The sequence below is a fragment of the Peromyscus eremicus genome, chromosome 20 (assembly GCF_949786415.1).
Source record: "Peromyscus eremicus chromosome 20, PerEre_H2_v1, whole genome shotgun sequence".
NCBI classification, from domain to species: Eukaryota; Metazoa; Chordata; class Mammalia; order Rodentia; family Cricetidae; genus Peromyscus; species Peromyscus eremicus.
In genome coordinates this window covers 35,534,607-35,560,019 of record NC_081436.1, presented here as the reverse complement: position 1 = coordinate 35,560,019, position 25,413 = coordinate 35,534,607, and the positions used below count along the sequence as shown (strand labels likewise).

Below are 25,413 nucleotides of genomic sequence, written 5' to 3'. Positions count from 1 at the left end.
TGCTCTCCACTGTGGCCATCCCTGTGGCAGAGGAAGGCAGGGTGAAGGCTGATTACAAACAGGGTCCATCTCTTCAGTACAGCCAGGAAGTGATTCTGGCCCAACATAGAGTAAAGTACGAGAGAACGTTCCCAACAGAAAGTCATGTAACCACTGGTGGGAAGGATGAGGAGCCACCTGAGAGCCTGAAGTTGGGGGGCAGGGGCAATGTTCTCTGTTATGTCACTTCTCCACCCAGTCTTCAAGACCACCTTTCTGCTGGCAGCATCCAGCCAGTCTGATGTGTGTAGAAGGTTGTTAAGTATACAAGTTGGTTGACATCTTTACCCAAAGATGCAGTGGGATGGTCCTTTGGTATGCTGCAAGTACGTGTTGCCCTCATCAGTTTATAAAAAGCTGACAGGCTAGTAGCTGTCATACTGAGAAAAGGTACCAAGCCACATGGCTAAACATAGATAAGAATTATGGGTTAATTTGCTGGGTGGTGGTGGCACACGCCTTTCATCCCAGCACTCGGGACTCAGAAGCAGGTGGATCTCTGTGAGTTCGAGGTCAGCCTGGTCTACAGAGTGAGTTCCAGGACAGGCTTCAAAGCTACACAGAGAAACCCTGTCTCAAAAAAGAAAAAAAAAGAAAAAGAAAAAAACTGTGGTGTAAAAGCTAGTTAGTAATAAGCCTGAGCTACTGGCTGAGCATTTATAATAAATATTAAGCCTCTGAGTGGTTATTCAGGAACTGACGGGCACGAGAGAACCATCCATCCACGCAAAGATGTCAGTAAGCAGGCAGGTAAGAATTGACAGTAGCCTTCACCAGATAAAGTTGGGGGAAGTTAGCAGGCTTGAAGAGGAACAAGAAAAAGGAGCCATAGTCCTCTGAAGCTATTTGTGGATCCCCATGTGTGTGAAAGGGACATCAGAGCAGTTCAGATACCAGAGACAGGAAGATTCAGGTTGGACAAATGGCTGGGCTGTGAGGTGCCCACTGGCTTCAGGCAGTCCTTTCTATTGTTACAGGCACACAATGCCCATAGCCTCCCTCCTCTCTTACAGCATTCTGACTCTGGCTCTTTCTCTTTGTACAGCAGCAGTACTTTTCTTTCCAGTATGAGTTTGATTAGACCCACACTGGAAGCCTTCAGTGCTGTCTGTTAACCCTGGAACACATCTAGCTCCTCAAGGTTAACAGCAGCTTCTTCTCAAGCTGCCAAGCTGGCTCCTGAGTCAATCTGTAGGATGCTTACAGAAGCCAATCACACTCAGGCTTCCAAGAGTGGCTTCCAGCACTGTGCTTAGAGCCGGGGTTTTGTTTAGAACTTGTGGAGGGTGGTACAAGGCCAATAGGAGTAGTCTACAGTGTTTATTCAGCAGGGACCTCATGGCTAGACTGCCTGTGAAGGAACAAGGATCTGGTTGGTATGTTCATGACAGACCAGAAGAGGACAAGGGTGAGAAGTGACATCTGTTCTTGGGTCCATTAGGGCTCTGTCCCAGCTCCACAGCCTACCATCTTTGTGCCCCCAAACAAATCACTCAACCTTCCCATGTTTCTGTCTATTGATTTCCAAAGCCGGCTGGGGCTGCAGTGAGATTAAATTCTATATAAGGAATCTGGGGGGTTGTGTTTTAATAGAAGTTCCCATGTTATAGGATGTATTGTGTGTCATCTGATTCTTCACAATGAACTCATTTCACTCTGGGAGCATCCTATATACAGGGAGCAAGAGATCTCCATCTTGCAGGTGAGCAGTACAGACCCCGAGGAATAAAGAGCCTGTCAAAAGTTACTCACTATGGATGACAGTGGGAGCTATACAACAGTATGTCCTCAGCCAGCAAGTGGTTGTCCCCCCACTACCCCACTCAACCCTTCTTTCTGCCCACCACCTACATGAAGCAGCAATTTAAACAGACTTAAGGAGCCAGAAAGTCTCAAGAGAGGGGCTGGGTGTGGTGAAAAACATTAGTGTGGCTTGTGCACCCATGTTCACAGGGATACAATTCATGGAGGCCAGTCTAGTAATGGAGCAATGTGGACTGTTACAAAGGCACAAGAAGGGGCATTTTGATAGGCTTCACGGCAAATTGAATTCATTTGAGAGCACTATGTTAAGCCATTCACAAAGGCATAAACACCATATAAGGGCACTCATATACTATCGTGACCTCCATGTGAAATGTCCTCCAAAGGTGCATGAGTTTGAACACTTGGTCCTCAGCTGAGAGTGGGCCTCAAGGTGGGGCACAGTTGGAGGAAGTGAGTCACCTTGACAGCCTGTGAGGCTTAGCCCACTCAACTTCCTGTCTAGTCTCTGCTTGACTTCAGATGCAATTTGACCAGCCACCTCACACTCCTGATACCATGCCTTCCCCCAAGCAAATGGCTATACCTCCTAACACCGCAACTCAATATAAACCTTCTCTCCTTAAGTCACGTTTTATCAGGTGTTTGAGCCCATCAATAATGAAAGTTGACTGACATATGCAGTGCTTACAGTATTCAAAAGCAGAGACAAAAAAAGGAGAATGGTGGGGACTAGAGACTGAGATGAGGTGACAATGAGGATCACTGTTTAGTGCACGGAGTCTGATTTTTGCAAGATTAAGATCACACGGTTCCCATGTGTGGATGGTGGTATGCAGTGGGATGTTCTGTATGTTGTGGATATGTGTTGCTCTGATTGGTTGATAAATAAAATGCTGTTGGTCAGTAGGCAGGATAAGCAGACAAGGAGAATTCTGGGAAGAGGAGGGTTGAGTGAGGAGATGCCAGCCCACTGTCCAGGGAGCAGTATGTAATCACACACAGGTAAAGCCATGGAACATGGTGACATATAGATTAACAGAAATGGACTGAGTTTAAGTGTAAGAGCTAGTCAGTAGTTAGCCTGAGCTAATGGCTGAGCAGTTTTAATTAATATAAGCCTTTGTGTGTTTACTTGGGTCTGAGAGGCTACAGACCGGGTGGGACACTGGAAAACTTCCAACTACAGTGGTGAGCGCTCCATGGTAATGTATTCTTGGGGTCTGTCTTAATTTTTCTGCTGGAATAAAATGCATCAACTTAGGAAGAAAAAGGTTTTTTAAGCTCTCAGTTCAAGGGTATAACCCATCATGGTGGGTAAGACAGTGGTAGGAGCATGTATCAGCTTGTCACGTGGCACCCACAGTCAAGAAGCAGAGTCGGGGGTCAGGGATGCCAGAGCTCAACTTGCTTTCTTCTTTTCATTCTAAAACAATAGCCTGCAGGATGATACTGCCCACAGCTAAGGTGAGTCTTTCCACACCAGCTCATCCAATCAAGATAATTCTTCACAGATATGCCCAGATCACAGACAGTCTAGCTGATTTTAACCATCACAGCATCAATGAACTCCACACATAGACAAGGCTAAATGTCATATTTTAGTTTATATATTTTACTACAATTTAAAAATGCAATATGGAAAAAGGGGGGCTAGGCTTCTACCCAGACGACCCTCTCTGATCTCTGCTTGAATCCTGGGACCTTCAGGCTCTTATACCATCACAGAGCAGGGGGAATGGTGACACACATTTTCCTTTTATTAACTGGCATCGTCTCCACAGCCATCCTGTATTTGGATAATACTAATTTCCCCATTGTACTGATGACAAAACTAAAATTCAGAGAACTGAAACAACTCACTTATGGTCACACAGCTAGACACAACAAATCCCTTCTGTCTGTCCACTGCCTTCTATTCCCCATCTCTAGCCCAGGCTCTACAGCAAGTCTTCTCTTCTGAAATATTCCTCATGTTTGCAATCTCACCCTTGCTGCCTCCCACCAAATAAAAGGGCACTGGCTTCTGGAGCAGACAGTTCCCCACCCTGGGAGGGGATGAGTCCTGCCCATGCGCCGGTAACAGCAGCAGCACTTCTGGATGAGCTTTTCCCTTTTCCAGATGGAAGCAGCAAGGTCCCCAGCTTGATTTGTTTCATGCAGTGACACTAATTAATGCTCCAAACACTGGGGCCTGGGGATTGAGGTGTGTTTAAACATGCACACTATGAACGCATATGTGCTCCTGCCTGTGGTCTGTGTTGGATATCCATTTCCTTCAACTTTCCACATGAGTGTGTGTGTGTGTGTGTGTGTGTGTGTGTGTGTGAAACACAACAACTTTGGAGGTTGTTCCTCGGGCCCTTATTTTGAAACAGGTTCTCTCAGTGGTCTGAAACACTCTAAATAGATAAGCAAGTCCCAGGGAGTCTCTTGTCTCTGCCTTCCCAGTGTTAGAGTTGCAAATATATACTACCTTGCGCAGCTTTGTGTTTTGTTTTTTTTCTTGTCCATGGATAAGGGTGGTGGTTTGAATAAGAACGGCCCCTATAAGCTAATATATTTGAATGCTTAGTCACCAGGGAGTAGCACTATTTGAGAAGGATTAGGAGGTGTGGTCTTGTTGGAGTAGGTGTGGCCTTCTTGGAGAAAGTATGTCACTGGGGATGGACTTTGAAGTTTTAAAAGCCCATGCCAGACCCAGTCTCTCTCTCTCTCCCTCTGCCTGCTGCTATGCTCCCCACCATGATAGTGAACTAAACTTCTGAAACTGTATGTGAGCCCCCAGTTAAATGCTGTCTTTTACAAGAATTGCTTTGGTCATGATGTCTCTTCACAGCAATAGAACAGTGACTAATGCAGGTAGTGTACACGTGTATGTATATTCATGTACACATGTATGGGAGTGTACGTATGAGTGTGTATGCCTATGTTCATGTGTATGTTCACATGTGTGTGGAAGTGCAATTTCCCATGTAAGCATGTGCATGTGTGACCCAACATTGATATCCTGTATCTTCCTCAATCATTGTCCAGCTTATGCATTGAGGAGGGGTCTCTCAGTAAACCCAGTACTCACTTTTTTGTCTCGCCTGGCTAGTCCACTTATTCCAGGCATTCCATGACTCTGCCTCCCATAGTATGGGATGACATGTAGTCTTCCACTGGCTTTAACATGGGTTCTCAGGATCAGAATTCTGGTCCTCATGTTTGCAAGTACTTTATCCAATGAGCTAGCTCCCCAGCCCAGACCAGCATTGGTTCCCATGAGTTCTGGGGATTGCACTCAGGTTCTCATTTTGCCAACTAAGGTATCTCCCATCCTTCTCCTCCAGCTCTTTAAATTATGTCTGTGGGGATTTTCTCCTGAGCCAATTGTTCACAGTTCAAAACACAATTCAGACTTTCTTGAAGTAAAAAGTAAAAAAGACTGCAAAACTACCACGTATGGTCAGCCTTCAGCCTCCCACATATACCACCGTTCTGATTCTCTCCATACGCACCATACCTTCAAGGCCCAGAGAGGAGCCTCATTAAGAATGAGAATAAGAAAAAAGAGAGATAGAGAGATCATTGCCATGAAGAGGGATGACAAGAAGAGGCCAGATAAGACCCTCTTCAGAGAATAGCCTTCAGGGCAACCTTCCAAGTAGCTCCCTTAAGGAGTCTTCAGACCAAGCCCCAGAACAAAGGAAAGATCTTACTTTCTTAGAACTTTTTAGCATTGGTGTGAAGTTTTACACCATGTGATTTAGTAGAGTACCGTGGTGTGAGACAAAGAGCATGGAGGAGCAGGGTACTACTTAAGACCATAGGGGTCGCCATAGGCCACAGTAGAGACAGCTATAAGGAGACATGGACCCCTTCCAGGTGTGGGATCTGACCTAAAAGAGAAGGCCTGTATTATAACACATAGTATAGAGAACACCCATGTGACCTGCACTCAGCTGCCCTTATTACTGACAGTCATGTTGTTACAATTGATGGATATTAATATTAATGTATAATTATTAACTAGTATTCATATTTTAACTCAAATGACTATGTTTTCTCCATTCCCTTCTCTTTCTCCTAATATCCCATCTAGAACATCACATATCATTCAATTGTCTCATTCCTAGAGGCAGTTCTTGGCTCTCTATGACTGTCTCTGTCTTTTCTTGTTTAGGCAACCATGACAGTTTTGTGAGCATGGGTGGAGCATGTCTCTTTTGGGGTTTTTCTACCCACTTTCAGAGGTTAAACTGGGGTTGTAGGTTTGAGAAGAAAAATCTGAGCAAACACTCATTTTTTGTGTAACTTGACATGATAGAACATGACTGGCCACAGGTGACTTGACATGATGGAACATGATTGGCCACAGGTAAGTCTATGCTGGATCACGTGGCTGGGGGTGAAGCTTATCCTCTTCATTTTTTTGTTTGTTTGTTTGTTTTTGCTTTTGTTGTTGTTGTTGTTTTTTCAAGACACAGTTTCTCTGTGTAACAGTTTTGGCTGTCCTAGAACTCATTTTATAGACCAGGCTGGCCTCAAACTCACAGAGATCCACCTGCCTCCTGAGTGCTAGGATTAAAGGCCTGGGCCACCATGCCTTGGCCTCCACTCCTATGTTTAATGCCCTCCCTTCTATATCAACTCTCTGGAAGGAAGGCACCATGTACCATCTGCATTCTACTTCTCCTGGGGACAAAGGAGCCACAGAAACAAACAGAATTCCTCTGAGAAGACCTGCTTCTCCTCCCCCATCCATCCATTTGCTCACTTATTTATGACAGCACACACCTGTGGACACTGATCTTTATCCTGTGGTCATGCTCTCATGTTAGTATGGATTCATAGATATTTATTTTATCCTGCGGTTAGACTCCAATACCACCTCATTTCATTTCTCAAATTCTTCCAGCTTTTGAACATGGGAGCTTTGTTTCACTTGGCCACAGAGTGCCTCTGGCACATTACCAACAATGTGGGATTTTTTTAAGAGCACTTTTTTACTCTCTGGCAACGCAGGATGCCTGAGGCCAGTCTTGCACATGTCCTGTGTATGTCTTATAACCAGGCATAGAATCCATTGCCTTCTCTTGCACAACGGTATTAGACTTCAAGACCTAGGTGCTCCAAATACTCCGTTTCCAAGCATTTGATCAGTCAGGCTTTCTCAAAGCACAAGGAAGTGTATCTTGCCCATGTATACACATGTACTTAAAATGTTTATACAGAGCCACCTGTACTAATACTAAACTTGAAACAAGTTTATATGCATGTTATGCATATCTTCAATTCTACTCCATTGCAACCCAGATATTCTAGACTCCTCTTGACTTTCCAGAAACTCTTTCTCCAAGAGTGTGACAGTGAGATCAGCTCCACCATCTTAATCTTTCACTTAACTGCTACTCTTTGCAAGTGACAGGTCTACGGACTTATACAAATGCAGGGAGTCACAAGCCCAACATTGCAGTACTATATATAATCGCTTCACCACCAGAAGAATCATCTGTACTTCATTCATTCAACCTCATCCCTTCCCCTCAAACTCCTGGCAATCACTAGTCTTTTATCACATCCATAGCTTTGGTTTACCAAAAGTGTCATATGACTGAAATCACACAACATGTCACCTTTCCAGACTAGCCTTTGTCACTTAACAATATGCAATGCATCCTAGGTTTCTCTGTGGCTTCACAGCTCACTTATTTCTATCTCTGTATAACAGTTCATGGTGCTGATGAAAGGAAATCCGGGGTACAACATTTTTGTTAATTATGAATAAAACATCTATACAAGTTTTCAGGGAAGATTTGGTTTAGATATAAAACTTCAAATGAGGAAACATACAGGAGAGAAACTACTATGGTGAGCTTACCTTCAGCTCTGGAGGAAACGCTCTTTCATGATGTCTATCAGTTTTCATTCCCACCATCAAGAACTTAGTATTCCCATCTTTGCCAACACTTAGATTTGTCATTGTGGCTCTTAGCCACACCCATCCTAACCTTTCACTGTTGCTTTAATTTACAATCCCCAATGAAATCACATTGGGCATCATTTCATATGCTTGTCTGCAACCTGGATATTATCTGTAGTAAGGTGTCTGGTTTATGTGTTTTGTCTGTTTTTAATAGCTATTTCTTATTGCAGACTTTTAAGAGTTTGGGGCTTGCTGGTGATTTTGTGCATTTAAGTCCACACCAGATCTGTTTCTCAAATATTTCTCCCAATAAAATTTGTTTCTTCTTGTTGAATTTAACCATTCCTAGCTTGATTGAGACTTCAATGATCAGTTATGTGTCTTGTAAATACTTCTCCCACTAGTGTCTTTCCTTTTAACTCTCTCTACAGTGTCTATTCCCCATTAATTTCTGCAACTACTCCTTTGCTAATAAGCAAGGTAGAAAACCCTAATGGTTGACTCTAATAGTATCATGATAGTTTTGTCCTAACTAGCATTGACCTTGGAGATATACTAAGAACCACTGGATTGCACATTTAAATGGTGACATCTATGACATTATGTTTCAACTATAAAACAACTGTCAAAGTCAACAGGCACTGAGTAAGAGGAGATAGGAGCTGAGAGAGCCATCAGGATGGAAGCTCAGATCCTCTGACCCCTGTTGTGGAATATTATTTTAACCAGGCAAAGATTTGGTTTTGCTACAGAATATGACTTTAACTGTGTAAAGATGTGTTACTTTTGTTTATGCTGCATTTGTTTAATTATGTAAAGATGTGTTGCATTTGTTTCACCTTGCCTGCCTAAGGCAAGTGATTGGTCTAATAAAAAGCTGAAGGGCCAATAGCTAGGCAGAGAAAATGATAGGCGGGGTTGGCGGGTAGAGAGAATAAATAGGAGAAATCTAGGCTTGAGGAAGGAACAAGAGAAGAAGGAAGAGAGAATTAGGGAGATGCACAGGGCTAGAAATCAGGCATCCACTAGCCAGCCAGACACCAGAAGCAGTGAAAGTAAGATATACAGAAAGGGAAGTAAAAAGCCCTGAGGCAAAAGGTAGATAAAGAGAAACAAGTTAATTAAGTTTTTTTTTTTTTTAAAAAAAAAAAAAAAAAAAGCTAGCCAGAAATGAGCCTAAGCTAGGCCAAGCATTCAAAACTAAGTCTCTGTGTCATGATTTGGAAGCTGGGTTGGGGCCCAAAGAAAAAGCCTGGTACAGACACCAGGATTGCCCCTGAATTCAAAATGTCTAAAGCCAAATCCCAAGAAAGACAAACAATTTTTCTGGCCTTTACTTCCTCCTTGATAAAACAGGGGCCAATCCTAAATGTCTGATAATACTGTTATAGGGATTAAATATCAGTGTTTTAAATGGCTTACCTAGCAACCAGGGTAGAGCAGATCAATTTTTTAAAGGTGGTGTGGTAGGGATCAGGGGAAGTCCTATTATGGTTATAACCTGGAAATTGAAGTTTTCTCTCTCCCTCCCTCTTTTCCACCTCCTCCACACATCCACCCACCCCTGCCTACACATACGCCATGTATGAACAGGTGCACCTAGCTCAAGTCACACAGTTTTAGTATCTGGAGAAGACGTAAGACATAACCTTAAGCCTTCATCAGATTTTTACTGTGTGGAATAGCTGTAATTTGGAAGATAATATTTAGTATTAACTGAGCTCCTATTATGTGCCAGGCTCTGTGTTCATACAGAACAGCCTGTCCCTTCAGAGGACTAAGGCACATGGGGAAAATACATAAAACACAATGGTGAATACAAAAGGAAATAGCAAGCATCAAAAAGCATCTGGAATCGGAAGAGCAGTCCATGAAAACATATGAGAAAAACATCTAAAGGAAGAAGGAGACTAGAAGTAAAAAATCTACAAGGTCTTTACTCCAGTGGAGTCAAAACTGGCCCACAATCCTGGCAGCCAAAACAAAAAGGCAAACAAGCGTTGTACAAAAATTGTTTTGTTTTCTATTTAACTCAAAAAAAAAAATCTGTGTGTATTTCAATGAGAAGGATATGTGAGAGTGTGTGTACACACATGTCACTGTGTGTGTGTGTGTGTGTGTGTGTGTGTGTGTGTAAGTCAGAAGACAATCTCAAGTGTTGGTCCTCAACTTCCACCTTGTTTGAGTCTCTTGTTCACCACTGTATATGCCAGGCGAGCTGGCCTGAAAGCTTCTAGGAATCTCTTGTCTCCTCCCATCACAGACAAGTGCACCATGTCTGGCTTTGCATGTATTCTGGGGATCCTACCTTGATCTCTCATGTTGGCGCTGCAAGTGCTGTACCCACTGAGCCCTCTCCTCAGCCCCCAATCCATTTTTTAAGGGGATTAAATCACTGCCATTCATTCCAGGAAAATCCCCAATTAATCACTCAAGTGAAGCTAGAACCTTGTAGACACCTCTTCCGCTTCTTAAGGCACAGTATACGGTGTGTCTGTAAGTTAATATGGCTGTATAAACTCAGGCCCAGGAGCCAGGAAGAAGGCTCAGTGAGTAATGTTCCGTTACTTGATGGCTTGAGTTCAGGCATCAGGACCCACACAGTGCAAAGAGAGAACTGGGTCTTGCAAACTGTCCTCTGGCCTCTGTATGTGCACTGTTGTACATGTGTGTGCACAGGCGCGCGCGCACGCACGCACACACACACACACACACACACACACACACACACGAAATAAATGAATAAAGTACAATTAACTCAGTAGTCCTGGGCCACCTGAAAGTTGTATGGTTAGGACAAGTGTTTCTTTCAAGTACCTCTGCTTGCTTAGGCAACATGAACCAACAGTAGAATCCTTGCTCACATCTCTTTCCTCCTCGATATAAATTCTTTCCTTTGCCTCGCTCACATCTCTTTCCTCCTCGATATAAATTCTTTCCTTTGCCTCCGTGGAGGAAACTTCAAATCTGTATTGTCTAACAGAAATGTATCACCAAAAATAACCCTTAAAGTAGAAACAATGTTGACTTCACCAGTGCTTTTCTTCGCCAAAATTATTCCTGCCTAAGCAGATTCTGGTAAGAAAAGGAAAATGATGGCCATTCATTGACTACTTAACTTACTAAGTCCACCCAAAGCTTTGAACTCACAAGCCCATAGTGTGTAGGTTAGGAATCTGCTTTAGGTTAGTTAGTGGTTTATTCAGTGATATTGGACTATTATACCACACAGCCAGAATTCAAAGCCAATATTAATCTGTGCCATGTCTGCTCTGAAACTGGCTCTGCACACCCCTTGAGACTGGCACTGTGTCTGTGTAAGCAGCAGGGCCGAGGATACGGTGTGCTGTGTGCTGCGTTAGGGTCTGAGAGGTGGAGAATGCAAGGTTTCGAGCACGCAGGATATAAAGAGCTAAAACCCACATCTTCTTCCTCTTCAAACAGTTCAACCAAGTTTTCCCACAGCTCTAGCCATGAAACTCCACATCCTCTAATGTCAGTTTTAACTCCCTTCCTTTCACGAGGCTAAGCCAAACGTCGGTTGGAAATGCCAAGACAGTCATGGTCAGCTATAGATCATTGAGGAAGCCAGCTAGCCTAGTTCCAAGCCTCATGAGCAAACCCAATGGTTTATGATTTTCCCATGAATTTCCTTCTCAGCCAGAGAAGGTGTTCTTAATACCAAAGAAAAAATTCAATGTTTCCTTTAGCAACCCTCAACTACGAAGGGGACTGTGGTTACCTCAGTGCCAGAGTTTAGGCAAGAGGCAGAAGTGCCAGCCCCTCAATTCACACCCAGGATCCTGTTACCTTCTCAAGAAGGATGTGTAGACGCAATCGGAAGCCACTAATGTATTTCATGTTATAAATTAGTAAGACGTTTCATTCTCTCAAAGTATCACAAAGCCACTCAGAAGCAGAGCAGCTTGTGCTTGTTCAAACGTCTCTCTTGCTTCATCTGATGAGAAGTAGCCATGCACGGACATCACAAAACCCAGCAAGGGGACGGCTTCTTACCCCAGAGAAGGCAGGCAGGGGTCAGGCTTCATGGCTGTTTGAGAACTACTTGCCATGGCCTTTGGGAAGAGCTTTGGCTACCCTGAGACATCTGTCAGCAAACCCACATGTTTGAAGATACTTTTAATTCAGACCCTTTTTTTCTCATGAATGATGATACTAAATGAAAAATTAATGAAGGAAAAAAAAAAACACCACAGAACAACCATGGTCCTCGGGCCTCCAAACTTCCTTTACTCAAGAACCACTGAGAAATCAGCTCTCTCTGTGAAGGAATCATGAGACAACAATCTTCCTTTATGAGCCAAGCACAGAGCAGCCTACCACATCCTTTCTAGCAACTTCCAAACACCATGGACATCTGCTAAGCATTTCTGACCAAGGGATTTCACAGACCCCGACCTCAGCCCTAAGCTGGATGGAGCTCAAGGGTCCTCCTGGTCTGATGCACACAGCCTCCCCAAGTTAGCAAGAGACTGAGCCTAAGCAAGCCCAGGGGTAATGTGCTTGATGGCATACACCTTTTTTTCTGCCTTCCTACCTTATTTCACCGTTTCCCCAGTTGTACTCATTATATTTGTCAGACTTTGAGCATGTGACAAATCCCCATGACAATTCAAAAGAAGGAACGATTTGACTTGGGGGGGGGGCCCACAGTCACCTGGAACTTTGGGCCAGAGGTGAGACAGAACATCATGATAGCAAGACTGAGGACCTGGTGTCAAGTCAGGAAGAAGAGAGAGATAAGAGGAGATGGCAAGACAAGAGTTGAAAGCTGAAAGTCTCCCTGCCAGTGACCTACTTCCTTCAGCAGAACCCCAACTTAAAGCTTCCACTGCCTCCCAAAATAGCATCACTAGCTGGGGACTAAGTCAATGCATGAGCCTACTGGAGACACTTCATATTCAAACCCTCATACTCCTCCTTTCTCCAATTGTCCTTGGATTTGCTTCCCCACAGGGACACTATGAGCTCCAGGAAGTAAACGGTGATTCTTGAAGGGTGGAGAAAGGGAAGAAAAGTCTCTTTTTATCTCTCAAGCCCAAAGACATTATTCATAAAGACAGATACAAGGTGCCCATCATATCGTAACTTCAGGGAGGAAAGTCATTGGAAAGAAAACGTCTAGAAGGAATTCACAAAGGAGGGAATAAGAGAGTACAACTGGGCTCCAACAATCACTGAGTTTTCTTCCAGTGGCCTTCTGGGGACACAACCTAGTACCCACATCAGCATGGGCCAGAGAGCCATCCCCCCTGCTTCCTCCAACCCCATAACCATCAAGAAGACAGAGGACACTTTGTCTATTTTCCGAAAGTGAAAACTGAGGATATATAGAAAAATGAGACTTACTGGAGTCTACAAAGTAAATCATCAGGAGACTCAAGCTGAGAGTCTGGGTGGGTTCCTAAACACACTTTAAGAAAACCATCCAGAGTGTGTACTCGGAGCAGAGAAACCACCAAAGAAGTGTTAGGAGCTGTTGTCCCTAATGTCAATAAATCAGGACTCCTTGAAAGGAGCAAGTGGGTAGTATCAACCCACAGAAGACTTGAGTATGATCCAAGTTGTCATTACTACGATAGTTTTGAATGCCCTAGCAGGAAAACTCAGTGAGACCATAGACTATTTCATAGGATTCTTGTAGAGTACTGGACAAGAAGGGGAGGAGAAAGAAAAGAGAGTATCAGCCATATGCGGTCAACAGGAAGAGTGGACTTCTTCAACAAGGGGACACCTGGAGCCATGTCCATGTGTCCAATCACTCATACTTATTCATTCATAAAGCAGCGCAAGGATGAAGAGGAAAGCACAGCCCCAAGCAATGACCCAGCTTGCTCTTGAAAGAACACATTCAGAGCAAATTGTCTTTCTGAGGTGCAATGGAAGATCTCATCACATAGGACTGCACTTTGGATGGGATTTGAGTTTTCTCACAAGACAGCTGCAAAGCCAAAGGAAAGAGACTTTAGTAAGAACCCTGCAAGTGTGCCCACCCTGTGAAGGAGCAGCAGGGAAGGCTGTGTTCTAGTCTGCTTGTCTGTTGCAGTGATAAAACACTGGAGCAAAAGCAACTTGGGGAGGGAAATGTTCATTTCGTCTTAGTTCCTTCAGTCCATCATTGAGGGAAGTCAGCTCTGCTGTGTTTGCTTGTTTGTTTAGCCAGCTCATTTAACTGGCATCAACAAGAGGAAAAGCATCTGTAACTGATCCATGTAGGATGAAATTAAGTGCAAAGCAAGGGCTGGGCTTTGAGGAAAAGGGATAGAGATGCATAATTGGGATCTCAGTCATTTCCCATTTGGACACAACTTAGGACCTAAGTCTTCTTGGGTAAGATTTCACAACAGATGTCCAAGGAGACAACAGAAAGAAATGAGCTTAAACCCCAGTGACAAGTTGACAAAGAAGCCCTTGGCTTGCCAGCTCCTCTGGCACAACTCTGGCTCCAGAAAACTAGATCCCAGGCATCTTTGAGGAGGTACCTGCTCCTAGTGTCATGATGACTAAAACAGTAAGTGGGTTACCCTGACGCTGAGCAGATGGTGGTGTGCCCAGGATGTGATATCGTAAACTACACAAATGAAATTATGATGTGCTGTCACTAACATCCAAGTTAGCTACCTTAAAATGTGGCTGTGCTCTGAAGGATTTCTGAATATTTAATCTGCCTTTTGATAAAGGAGGAGAGAGAAGGGAAAGAAAGGGGCGCAATCCTGAGATCTTGAGCAGGAGAAAGCCAACACCAGAACCTACACATAGGATGCTCTGTAAGTCAACTGCGCAAGGAATTACTCATTACCTGCAAATAGCATCTAGAATCAACCATGTTCTTGGGTCATCAGGCAATTTGTTCTTTGAAGAAAACATTATGAAATCTTCAAATCCTTCTGTGACTGAATGAGAAGTTCCATAGCACAAGGCTACAAATTCATGATGCTACAGTCTAAAGGTCCTTCCATACCACAAGGCTACAAACTCATGATGCTATGGTCTGAAGGTCCAGTGTAGAAACTTCATGGTCCATGTAATGGTATCAAGAGGTGGAAACCTTAGGAAATGATGACGTCATAAAAGCCGGCCCCACACCCACCTTGTCAGCAAGATTCACACCCTTTAAAAAGAAGCTTCATGTGTTTGGTCCTTCTACCCTTCCACCTTCTACCAGTGAGGGCATAGTGTTCCTCCCATGGTGGACACAGCCTCCAAGACATCATCTGGGAAACAGAGACTAAATCTTCACCTGGCTAGGAAATTGTCACCACAGAGGTCTTGGAAACCCCAGACTCCAGAATTCTGAGAATTCTGTTCTTTTCTTTATAACATGCCCAAACCATGATGTTTTGGGTCTCTGACTCCAAAGAGGAAAACCTGCAACTCATCTCTCCACCAACAGGCACAAGATCTGGCACGTGGGGGGGGGGGGGCGTGGTTTAAGCAGCCGTGAAACAAGCAAGCAAGTACACCTTTTGCACCGCATATCTGCCATCGTAGGACAAATCCTGACACTGAATGGTGGCAGGGTCCATACAGAGGATGCATGGATCTAAGAAAATCCATTTCATTCCAAAGGCAACACAGCACACACATATGTTCTCTTTACCTGGATTATTCACATGGTGAATTACATCAGGAGAAGAGGACAGGGTAAATTGTATGTCATTATGCACAAGCTTCATAACTTCAGTTTAGGTGGAACTTTTCAAGAGTTCTCACTTCAGGTACCATCTTTTGGCTGGTTAACAAATGTGTCAAAGCTGGGAAGGTCTGGCCATTCCCAATGGCTTCCCTGTCAATGTAGATCGAAAGCTCCGATGTAAGGTGATGGTGTTTCAGTCCTCTTCCATTACTCTGTACTGCATACAACTATGACACAATGAACATAGGCCTAGCCACACCGGGGCTAGGACTCCCATGTGACTCCAGTTCTTGCACTTCTGTGCCTCCACAAGCATGGGTCAACGGTGTAGTTTCTCAGAGCTTCAGAGTCATGTGTCAAAGCAAGGCTCTGCTCACCCTCCTTGCCACCACAAGCCCCAGTGGACTTAGGCCCATCACTTAGACTATGAGGCAACATGCTTGTGAGGGTCACAGCACTAACCTCCTACTGCCTAGAGGTAAGATACTATGGGCTGGTCCAGAGGCCCCTAAGCTGGAACTGACCTGAGTTCCCCTTCCATGAGGACTAGCTTTCCATGTGAGCTTCCAAAGTAGGCAGGCAGCCAACAGTCCTACCCAGATATGATGCCTATGAACCACAACAACCAGCATGGTACAATAACCATACAGATGCAGTAGTGGCACACATATCTTGGTGGTAACCAATTGGTCTCTAATTGAACTCAAGACCTGCTCAATAAGAGGGATACCCATGCCTGGTACTGGAAGCCTAGGCTACCTAACCAGTGCTAGTAAAATTATGGTTACTGGTGGAGAATCTACAATCACTAATTTACTAAACGAGCATAATCCCTAACAACAATCTTTTCTCTTTATACGTACAATAAGTCTTCACCCCTCGTCAAGGAAACCTCTCTTTGCAAAAGATGGAGACCACTACAGAAAACCACAACCAAGCCATACGCAGATTTGTGGAGCCCAGTCCGAATGGATACATCTGTAAGACATTTTGACACCGCATGCCTGGGGAACCTTGTAGAAGAGGGAATGAAAAGGATCAAGGACTTTGCTATGAGATTGTCTCTCCTAGTAACATCAGGAGCTATACACATTAAAGTCTCACCAAGATGACCACCCAAATGTGAGCTGACCAAGGAGGACACCAACAGATGGGACAAATTAAATGGGGAAAAGCCCATGAGGCCTCAACCCTACTGAGGCAACTGAGTAAAGCTGAGAGAGCCAGAGGGAAGAGCACACCAATTGGTTATCCAATGCCAGATGGTCAGTTCTGAAAATATACAGAGAAGGAACCCTATGCAGACTAAGCAGGTTATATTTGGGAATGCATATGTACAAATACATATATACATTTAATAACAATTGATGAAAAAAGGCCATGAATTTGAAGGAGAGCAGGAAGGGGTGTATGGGAGAGTTTGGAAGGAGGAAAGAGAAAGGAGAAACAATGTGATTAAAATACACTCTCAAAAATAAACGACAAAAACAAAATACTATGGACTGTGGATACCATCACCTTACCTAGCCTCTTCACACACCTAAGTAGCTTGAAAATGTCCTAAGAGAAGAGCCAGGAGGAAGGCAAGGAGATGAGAAAATAAATATAAAAATAAAGTGAGATAGTCATAAAGTAGATTGTTTTATGGAGAGGTACAAATAGGTGGTAGATTAAACATGGTCAAGAGGATACACAAAAGAGAAAATATTTATCAAACGCCGATAATTCCATGTGTTGTTCATCAATCCCGAGCCCCAGGTGAACTCTCCAGGCTAAGTCCACCAGCCAGGCTGAATCAATGGATCTAAGCAACCAGCCTTGCCTGCCAGATGTCTGAAGCCAGCCTCCCTCAGAAAGCAGCAGCAGGTGTTTCTCCAAATCCTTTCCTTTTGGTTTGCTAACAGGTGGCAAAGAGACAATACCCAGCTGGCTGCAAAGACATGGCCGGAGCAACAGGATGCCTTCAGAGTGCCAAGCCAGCACCAATGCCAAGATGAGGCCAGCATCTCTCTACTAACAGGCTCAGAACAATGACAGTATCAAGTATGCATGACTTCAAAGTAGAGTCCTATACAAAATCAACTGAATACAGAGTACCTAATGTTGGCTTACTATATTCATAAATGCTAGTTTAAGCTTGGAAACCATTCTTCAGTGGGGCTGTACCACCATCCTCAGCTTCCAGGTCATTCATTCCTACTTAGGTCCTGCCAAGTCACATATGCAAACTCGGAACCCAGCATGTTTTCTCTAATATCCAAGTTCGACGAAGACAGGGCTGCAGTTAGCTTTTCCTGAAGCCGACAAGGGTCCTACCTTGTCCACCCCTGCCAAAGCCCAATGTTCCCAAGGACTATTCTCATTAAAACCCTGTGATGCTGACTCCAGCTGCTCGCCGCTGTCGCTGTTAGAACGGTAAGGCTGTTACAGCAAAGTCTTGATTAACTAGAGTCCTGAGAGAATTCTGCCATGCATCCACACAGCAAATGCTTACTGAGTACCCACCATGGGTTCCATAGCCTCCCGGGGATTGAGAATGCTAAAAATGAACAATACAGCTCCCTACTCCCAAGTAGCTCTTGGCTCCTCAGGGCAGACATGCAAACACATCAACTCAAAGTAGCACACAAAACTCTAAGGCTGGAGAAGACATAGGGGCCAGATAGGAGTCTTGAAAAAGGTTCCTGGAGGTGGTGAAACCAGCTCCATGCCACACTGAAGGTAAATAGCTAGGAGGAAGCAGGGGATGGGCCTTTAAGGCATAGGAAGCAAGGCAGAAGAGATGACTGATTTCCACATTTCTTGTATTTTATCTTTAGGACAGAGGAGAGAAAGATAAAATACTTCACGGGCCTGATTAATTTATAAAAGAAAGAGAGCACACTAGACTGTGAGCTCATGGTCAACTTAATTTCTTGGTCCCCTCCTGCCATTAGCCACAGGCCAACACAGGATAATGGATGCTTTAAAGTCTGAATTTTAAGCCCTTGCAAAATCCTGAATCATCAATAAAGATTCAGCTGTGTTCCCTTGCCCAAGCTCCTTCTGAGCTCGAGGAAGGATGTAAAATGCATCCACTTAGTAAGCTTGCTTAAGTAATAGGAGCTCAAATCCAGCCCAAGAGGAGCTTTCCTTATAAAGCATCCCATTTATCAGAAGCCACAAATCCTAGCACCAACCCAGCCTACCTCACCTTTTCCTAACACTGTGGCTCCTGGGTTCTACGATCCTGTTAGGATTTCCTACGTGAGCTAGACAAACAGATTACAAACAGCCTTGTGTTACCAATGGGCAATGTTCAGCAAAATACCCCAAGTCAGAATTGGGATCCGGGCTCAGCAACAAAACCAGATGTGAGGTTTAGAAACGTTAGCCCTGCATTCCTCGACAACTGATTTTATCTCTTGCAGTTGTTGAATTTCATCCATACAACGTAAATTGTGATCATCAGGTGATTATGATCATGTGAGAATTAAACAAAATTTGTATATATCTGATACTTCCTGTGGTCTTAGGTTTGCCTCGGTCCTCTGGGAAATTGAGGCTATAGGCTTGGCACTTACAAACCTATTTCTCAGAGATGAGCAATTCTATAGTAATAACATGGTAACAAAATCACACTGTAGCTACAATAGGCTTTAGTAAACTGGGCAAGGCAAGGCTGCAGGTGCCAGCTCTGAAAGATGGGAGGAGAAAGAAGGAACAGCAAGCTTCAATGGAACCCCAGGTTCCAAAGCCATCAAATACACATGGAACACATCCTTATGCAAAAGGACATGAGATCTGCACTCATCATTTGGTGGACCCTTTAAAACTACACATACTCCATCATTTATTTCATTTCAATTTGAACATGGATACTAGAGACCAAGGGATGAACGCAAGTTTAATCTTACTTCACCATGAAAAAACTACGAAGGTTAAGCTTTGGGTCAGACACTTCCCAACACCTGCAAATACACAGGGATCAAAGGTTGACCAACCCAAATCCAAGTCCCTGGCAAAGTGCTTCCTCCTTCTTCCAGCTGCTTCCTGAGTTTTCAGGGATGCATTCTCTTCAAGGCTTTTGTAACCTGGAAGAAACCTGTTGCACAAATCTGAGGTTCTGTGTGGACGCCCCCACCTGGTGGCCAAATCAGGAAAAGCTCTTCCAACCTTCAAAGACAGGTACTTAACAAACAGAAGACATTCCCTGACCTCTTCCCCTCTTTGTCAGTCAAGGGCCAACTGGAGAGAAACCAATTGCCTAAAATAGAAAGGGTCTAGGGTCAAGGTCACAGCCAACTTCCTGCCCAAACCCTGACAGCCATACAGCTCCTAAGCCAAAGCCAGGAAGCAGGTGGTAGCAAGAAGCGCCCTGTCACATCCCAGATGTTCTGACAGTCAGAATTCCAGCCCTAGGTGGGGAATCCCTCTGCTAGGATCCTCTCTTCCCTTTAAAATATGAGTGTATTTTCCAGCCCCGAATCGATACATCTGGAGTTCCATTTTCCTTCTGGCCTGGCATTTACCTCCTCGCTAGCATGGAGATTATTTCTAGAGGAGTCCCTGGGGACAAACTTCCCACCATTTCTCTCAGGTGCCCAATGCCATAGTCCAGCCAAGCTGATAGATGGGCAACAGTTGAAGCTACGGAGATAGCAGAACCTAAACTATGGGAGTTTGAACCCTGAAACCATAGGGATGTTCCAGCCTCACCCCACCTCTGGCTCTGCTATACCTCAACCCCTTGGACTAAGATTGGAAATCCCGCCCCTCTCCTATTCTATTCATTTTCCTAACAGAACACAAAGACCTGCATTTTGGCCTGTCCAAGCCCCCAGTTAGAGCAAAACCAAGTCCTTTTTGACATCAGCATGGAGCCCTAGGAAGAGTAGCACACTCAAGGTAACACCAGCCTGCGTGTACACACACACACACACACACACACACACACACACACACCACTATGGGCAGTGTGCACACTACTGTCCTCAACTCTGGGATGTATCATCTGAATTGAGTGGCTATCACAAGAGAAGCAAGCTAGCCACCCCAAGAAGAAACGGTGCTTATAGGAGGACCGTTTTTTGTCCTACTGAACTGCTACATTTAGTAGAAAAAATTCACCTAATTCTTTTAAGCTTCTGTGACAACATCCCAGAAGGTACCATAAACGCACACCCGCGCGCACTCGCCAGTCCAAATCTCGAAGTCAGCTCGGGAACCACGTTTGGTTCATTTAAACCCTAGCATGAAGGAGCTGCTCTCAGTCACACAGCAGAAAACCATGGGCTAAAGCCAGACTGATCCCCCCGCCCCTGCCCCCCTCCAACCCAAGCCAGAGAGCGCTTCTGAGTGGCCAAAACCACAGACACTTCCTCACCTCCAGGCCTGGCCCCGAAACCCTAAGGTGCACGGCCGCCAAAGGGCGCCCCGAGCGGCCGGGTACTCACACAAGCGCGTGGTAGAGCAGCGCCCAGCCCCGCGGTCTCTCCAGGGCGTCGTAGATCAAAGTTTGGATGCGCCTGTACTTGGCGTTGTTCCTCTTGACTGGGCGGCTCAAGGGGGTCTTGGCCAGGAGCCCGATGCCCTGCGGGGTCCTCCGCTGCCCCTCTTCGCGGCCACCGCCCTCCAGCAGCAGGGTCCCGTCTTTGTCGGTCCCGGCCCCAAGCGCCAAGGTGACTTGATCCACATCTCCTGGCGCCAGCCCCACTTTCCGCTCCTCGTCGCCGGCCACCGCCGCGTCCCCTCCGGCGGGGTTAGCTGCCCCGCCGCCTCCGCCGCCCCCTTCGCCGCCGCCGCCTCCGGCCGCCCCCGCCGCCCTGCGAGCCTTGAGCCCCATCTGCCTCGCCCCCACCGGGCGCTTCGCCTTCTCCGCTGCTGCTCTGGGAAGAAGGGGCGCTTGGGGTGCGTGGACGAGGCGGCGGCAGCGGCTGCAAACCCGGGAACTCCAATGCCATGATCCGCGCGCCCCTCCCCGCCCACCCCCCCAAAAGCAGGCAAAGGCGGGCCTCCCGGGGGGCAGGGGAGGTCGGATGGGGAGTCAAGGGGTCACATCCCGAGCGGGTCCGCCCGCCGCGGGACCCCGAGGGGCGCCGGGAGCTGGGGTCCGCGGGGAGCCCCGCGAGGGCGCGCGAGGCTGGCGCGGTGGCGCTAGGGCGCGCGGCGGCGGGAGCCTGGCACCGAAGCTCCCGGGAGTCGGCGGCGGCGGCGGCACCCGGGCCGGCGAGCCCGAGACAGCATCGCAGTTTATTTACAAGCCCTGTGCCAGCCGCCCTCCCGCCCGCCCGCCTGGCACACGCGCTGCCGCCTCCTCCCTCCTCCCCGCTCCCGCCCGCGCCCAGCCCGCCGCTCTAGCTCTAGCCCCGCTGCAGCGGCAGTAGCAGCAGCAGAAGCAGGCGCGCCTGGGCGGAGCGCTCACCACCCGCAGCGCTCTCTGGTTCCCTCCCTCCTTCGCAGGGGTGGGGCTCCATCGTTCCCGCCCCTTGGTTGCGGGAGGCCCAGGCGGTGCCTCGCCTTTCCTTGCCGCCCCCTACCCAAGCTAACCTAGGGGACTCTCATCGCCAGAGCTGAGGCCTCTACTGCTGCTTCTGCTGGGTCCTGAATGATGCGGCGGTGGCGCAGGAGCTCCCCAAACCCCGTGGGCGTTGGGGTTTCCCCTTGGGCGAGAGGAGAAAATAAAAGGGGGGTGGGCAGAAACTGGTTGCAGCTTTATGTTCATCTCCACCTCCTCTGCTTGTCTTTGGAGGTAAAAATCCAAGTTGCTGGGTTAGGCAAGGGCACACCTCACCCACTGGCTCAGTGGTGGCAATGTTCGTGTTCAGGGCTCATGGGGGTTACTGCTTCGAGTAGTCTTTGGGTAGCCTTTTATACGTGCAGGTGGGCAGAGAGCTGAGAAAATGCAACACCAGAATCACTATCCTAATTTCTGCTTGGCTCCTGACTCTTGCTGAAGGGGAGCCAGCCATGCCCTCTGATGCCATTAGGATCCTTCAGGGGACTCACTGAACCCACTGCAGTGACTTTGTCCTGCGACAGGGTACTGCTCTCCACCCAAGGTTTGAGGCCCTTGTGCTCATAAAACTTGAGTGACAGACGGAAGGCCAGAAGGAAAAGCAAGGGTGAGCCAAATTATTTCTAGTGTAGAAACCGAATCAGAGGAGCCATCGAGACTGTGATTTGGGGGAGCAGGTGGCCCTGGAAGACCCCACTGAGGAGGTGACATTTTAAGGAGAGATACAAGTGGCAAGATGAGAGCAAGCATGACAATGTCCAGAAGAGCCTTCAAGACAGCAGTGTGGAGGAGAAACATTCCTCTGCTGATGGCTGAGGAAGTAGTCTGGTCAGTCATTGGCACCATTGGCAGAGGGCGAGTATCCCATCACTCACCACAGGCAGGTTAGGGGAGCCTGTGTGCTGCCCTAGGGTAGCATGACTCCTTACTGCCAAGTCTCATGACTGTCAGGGATGGTAGAGAGGACTGTGAAAGTTGGGAATCCAGTCTCAGTCTACAAAAAAAAAAAAAAAAAAAAGCAGGCGCCTGCTTGGGGAAGTCGGAAGATGAGGACCAAGGAGGAGCTGAAGGGTCAGAGCACATGTAGAATGGGGAAGAGGTGAGGTAGAAGTGATGTCAGAGGAGGAGAGGAAGGGAGGAGCCTCCAGAAGGTTATCCAGAAGGATAAAAGTGTTAACTATGTTGTTAACACAGCAATAAACTGCTTGTTGCATCAGAATACTTTCCCCAGAAGCTGACTCGTATGAGAACAAGAATGAATCAGAAAATTGGAAAACTCATGGCCGTCCTCAATAGAGAACAATATGTATCGGTTAGATTGGGGATGTGTGCATGAAACAGGCTGTGTGACCTGAACCGTGCTCCGAGCAGGGTAGCTCTGGCCCCATTATAAGTAGAATTAATGATGCACAATTAGTTGGAGCATAGTAACAAGTCAGCACAAATTCTGAAGAGAGAAAAAGGAAAAGGGATTGCCTGGGTTAGAAACAACACGCCCCCCCCCCTCCCCTCCAACACACACATAGACAGCAGCATGCTCCAGCTTACACCCACCCCTCACCAGACACATGTGGCTATGCTGTAGAGAGGGGCTGAGTGTATCTCCCAGGGCTCTATATGTTGAGATTTTATCCCCATTGTGAAGGATTCAGAGAGGGGAAAATGAAGTTAGTCACAGCCTCTGGTGTTTGGGATCCAATCAGGATGAGAGACGACAACAGGGTGGGGTCACCATAACTGAGTCCTGGCTTTATAAGAAGGGAGAAAGCAGAACACACACATAACGCATATCTCCCCTTTCTCTTGTCGTGAACCGCCCTGTGGCAATTCGGGTCTTACTGCTTAAGAAGGCTATGTCACGATCCAAGCCCTTGGCTAGGAGCACAACCATAGCCCCAACAAACCTCTTCTTTGTAAGTCACACCGCCTCCAATAGTTCATCACAGTATCCTTTCTGACTCAATGCAATGCGAAACACCTACAAAACACTCTTCCCTTATTTAGAAGTACCTTCTGGGAAATTGCCCTCTCTCCTCCATTCCTTCCTATTTCATTTATGGATCCACTTGCATTGGCCACTACCTAAAGCTATCATGTCTGTGTTTTGTTTACTTATTTCATGGTTTGAATTTTAAGTGTCTCCCACAGATTCATGCATTGAGTATGCATGGCCCCCATTTGGTGGCTCTATCTTAGGACATGTGTAGTGGGTAGCCATTCCAGCTTTGATCTGGAAGTTCTAACTCCCATTGAGGCTTCCGGTAACTGTTACGCCTACAAGGCAGGGCCGAGAGAGGACCCTGAAGACCCAAGATCCTGGACTCTGGACGCTGGAGGTAGACGGAACAGAATTCTCCAGAGAACACCACTGGACTGCGCTACACCTTTCCCAGACCCTGTAACCTATCCCTTCACTTGTAAGTTACCCCACAAAATAAACCCCCCTTTTAACTACATGGAGTGGCCTTAATAATTTCACCAATAGACATGTGGAAATTTTAGGAGGAAGTGAGACTTACCTGGAGGAAGTAAAACACTAGGGATTGAGTTCTTGAGGCATTCTGTCCATTGCTCCCTCCCGTACCTCTCTGTGCTTCCTGTCCACCATGCGGTCAGAACTCTACCACCACATGCTCCTGTTACCATGATGTTCTGCCAAGGTACATGGAGCTAAGAAACTATGAACTGAACCCTCCAAAGCAAAGAGTTGAATGGCATCTTTCCCCCATCAAGTTGTTCATCAGATCTTTTGTCACAGTGATGAAAAAAGTAGGTAATAGGCTCACTAAACAAGATCAAGACCTAAGTGTCCTCTCCCAAATCCTACAAGCATATATGTCCCATGATAGCCTCTTCATTCTCAAATAAAGCATTAGTAAGTAGTCTATAAAAAGACAGTGTCAAGCTGCCAGCACATACTCAACTTAGGTTTTTATATGAAAAATTTAGGGGTTTTAATTAACTGGGGAAATCTTCATGCTTAATAAATGTTAGTTATTTCAAACTGAAGACTGGTGTATTCATGATGATGGCATTCAAAAAGCCTCGCCAGATAAACACCCAAGATGAAACTCAGGCCCTGCAGGAAAATGATGTAATGATTGGTCTTGATTGTCTGTTTGATTCACTTGGGAAGAGGGAACCTCAACTGAGGAATTACAGTCATCAAATTGGCCTGTGGGCCTATTTATGGGCCCACTGTGGGTGGTGCCATCCCTAGGCAGGTGGGCCTGTGGTGTGTAAGAAAAGTAGCTGAAGGTAAATGTAGGAGTAAGCCAAGCGAGTAAGCAGAATTCTTCCCATGGTTTCCACATCAAGCTCCTGCTTTGGCTTCCCTCAATGATGGACTGTAACCTGTAAGATGAAATAAACTTTTTCTTCCCCAAGTTGGATTTTGTCAGTGTTTTAGCACAGCAATGGAAACAAAACTAGGACAGAGACATAATATTTTATTAGTCAGCATGTAATAAAAAGTGTAATCATTAAATAATGGCACCTTGGACCTTCAGGTACGTGAGAAGTTTTGGTGGAGACACAAAGGCCATT

The 25,413-nt window shown here is 46.0% G+C and overlaps 1 protein-coding gene across 1 annotated transcript in view; it reads right to left on the bottom strand.

The window, feature by feature from the left end:
- Kcnq3 (potassium voltage-gated channel subfamily Q member 3) overlaps nucleotides 1–21,195 on the bottom strand; it is a 296,401-nt gene extending 275,206 nt beyond the window's left edge. Inside the window, exon 1 of the mRNA XM_059247045.1 lies at nucleotides 20,807–21,195. Coding sequence (XP_059103028.1) covers nucleotides 20,807–21,195 — 389 coding nt within the window. The remainder of the gene's footprint in view (nucleotides 1–20,806) is intronic.
- Nucleotides 21,196–25,413: the final 4,218 nt, after the last annotated feature.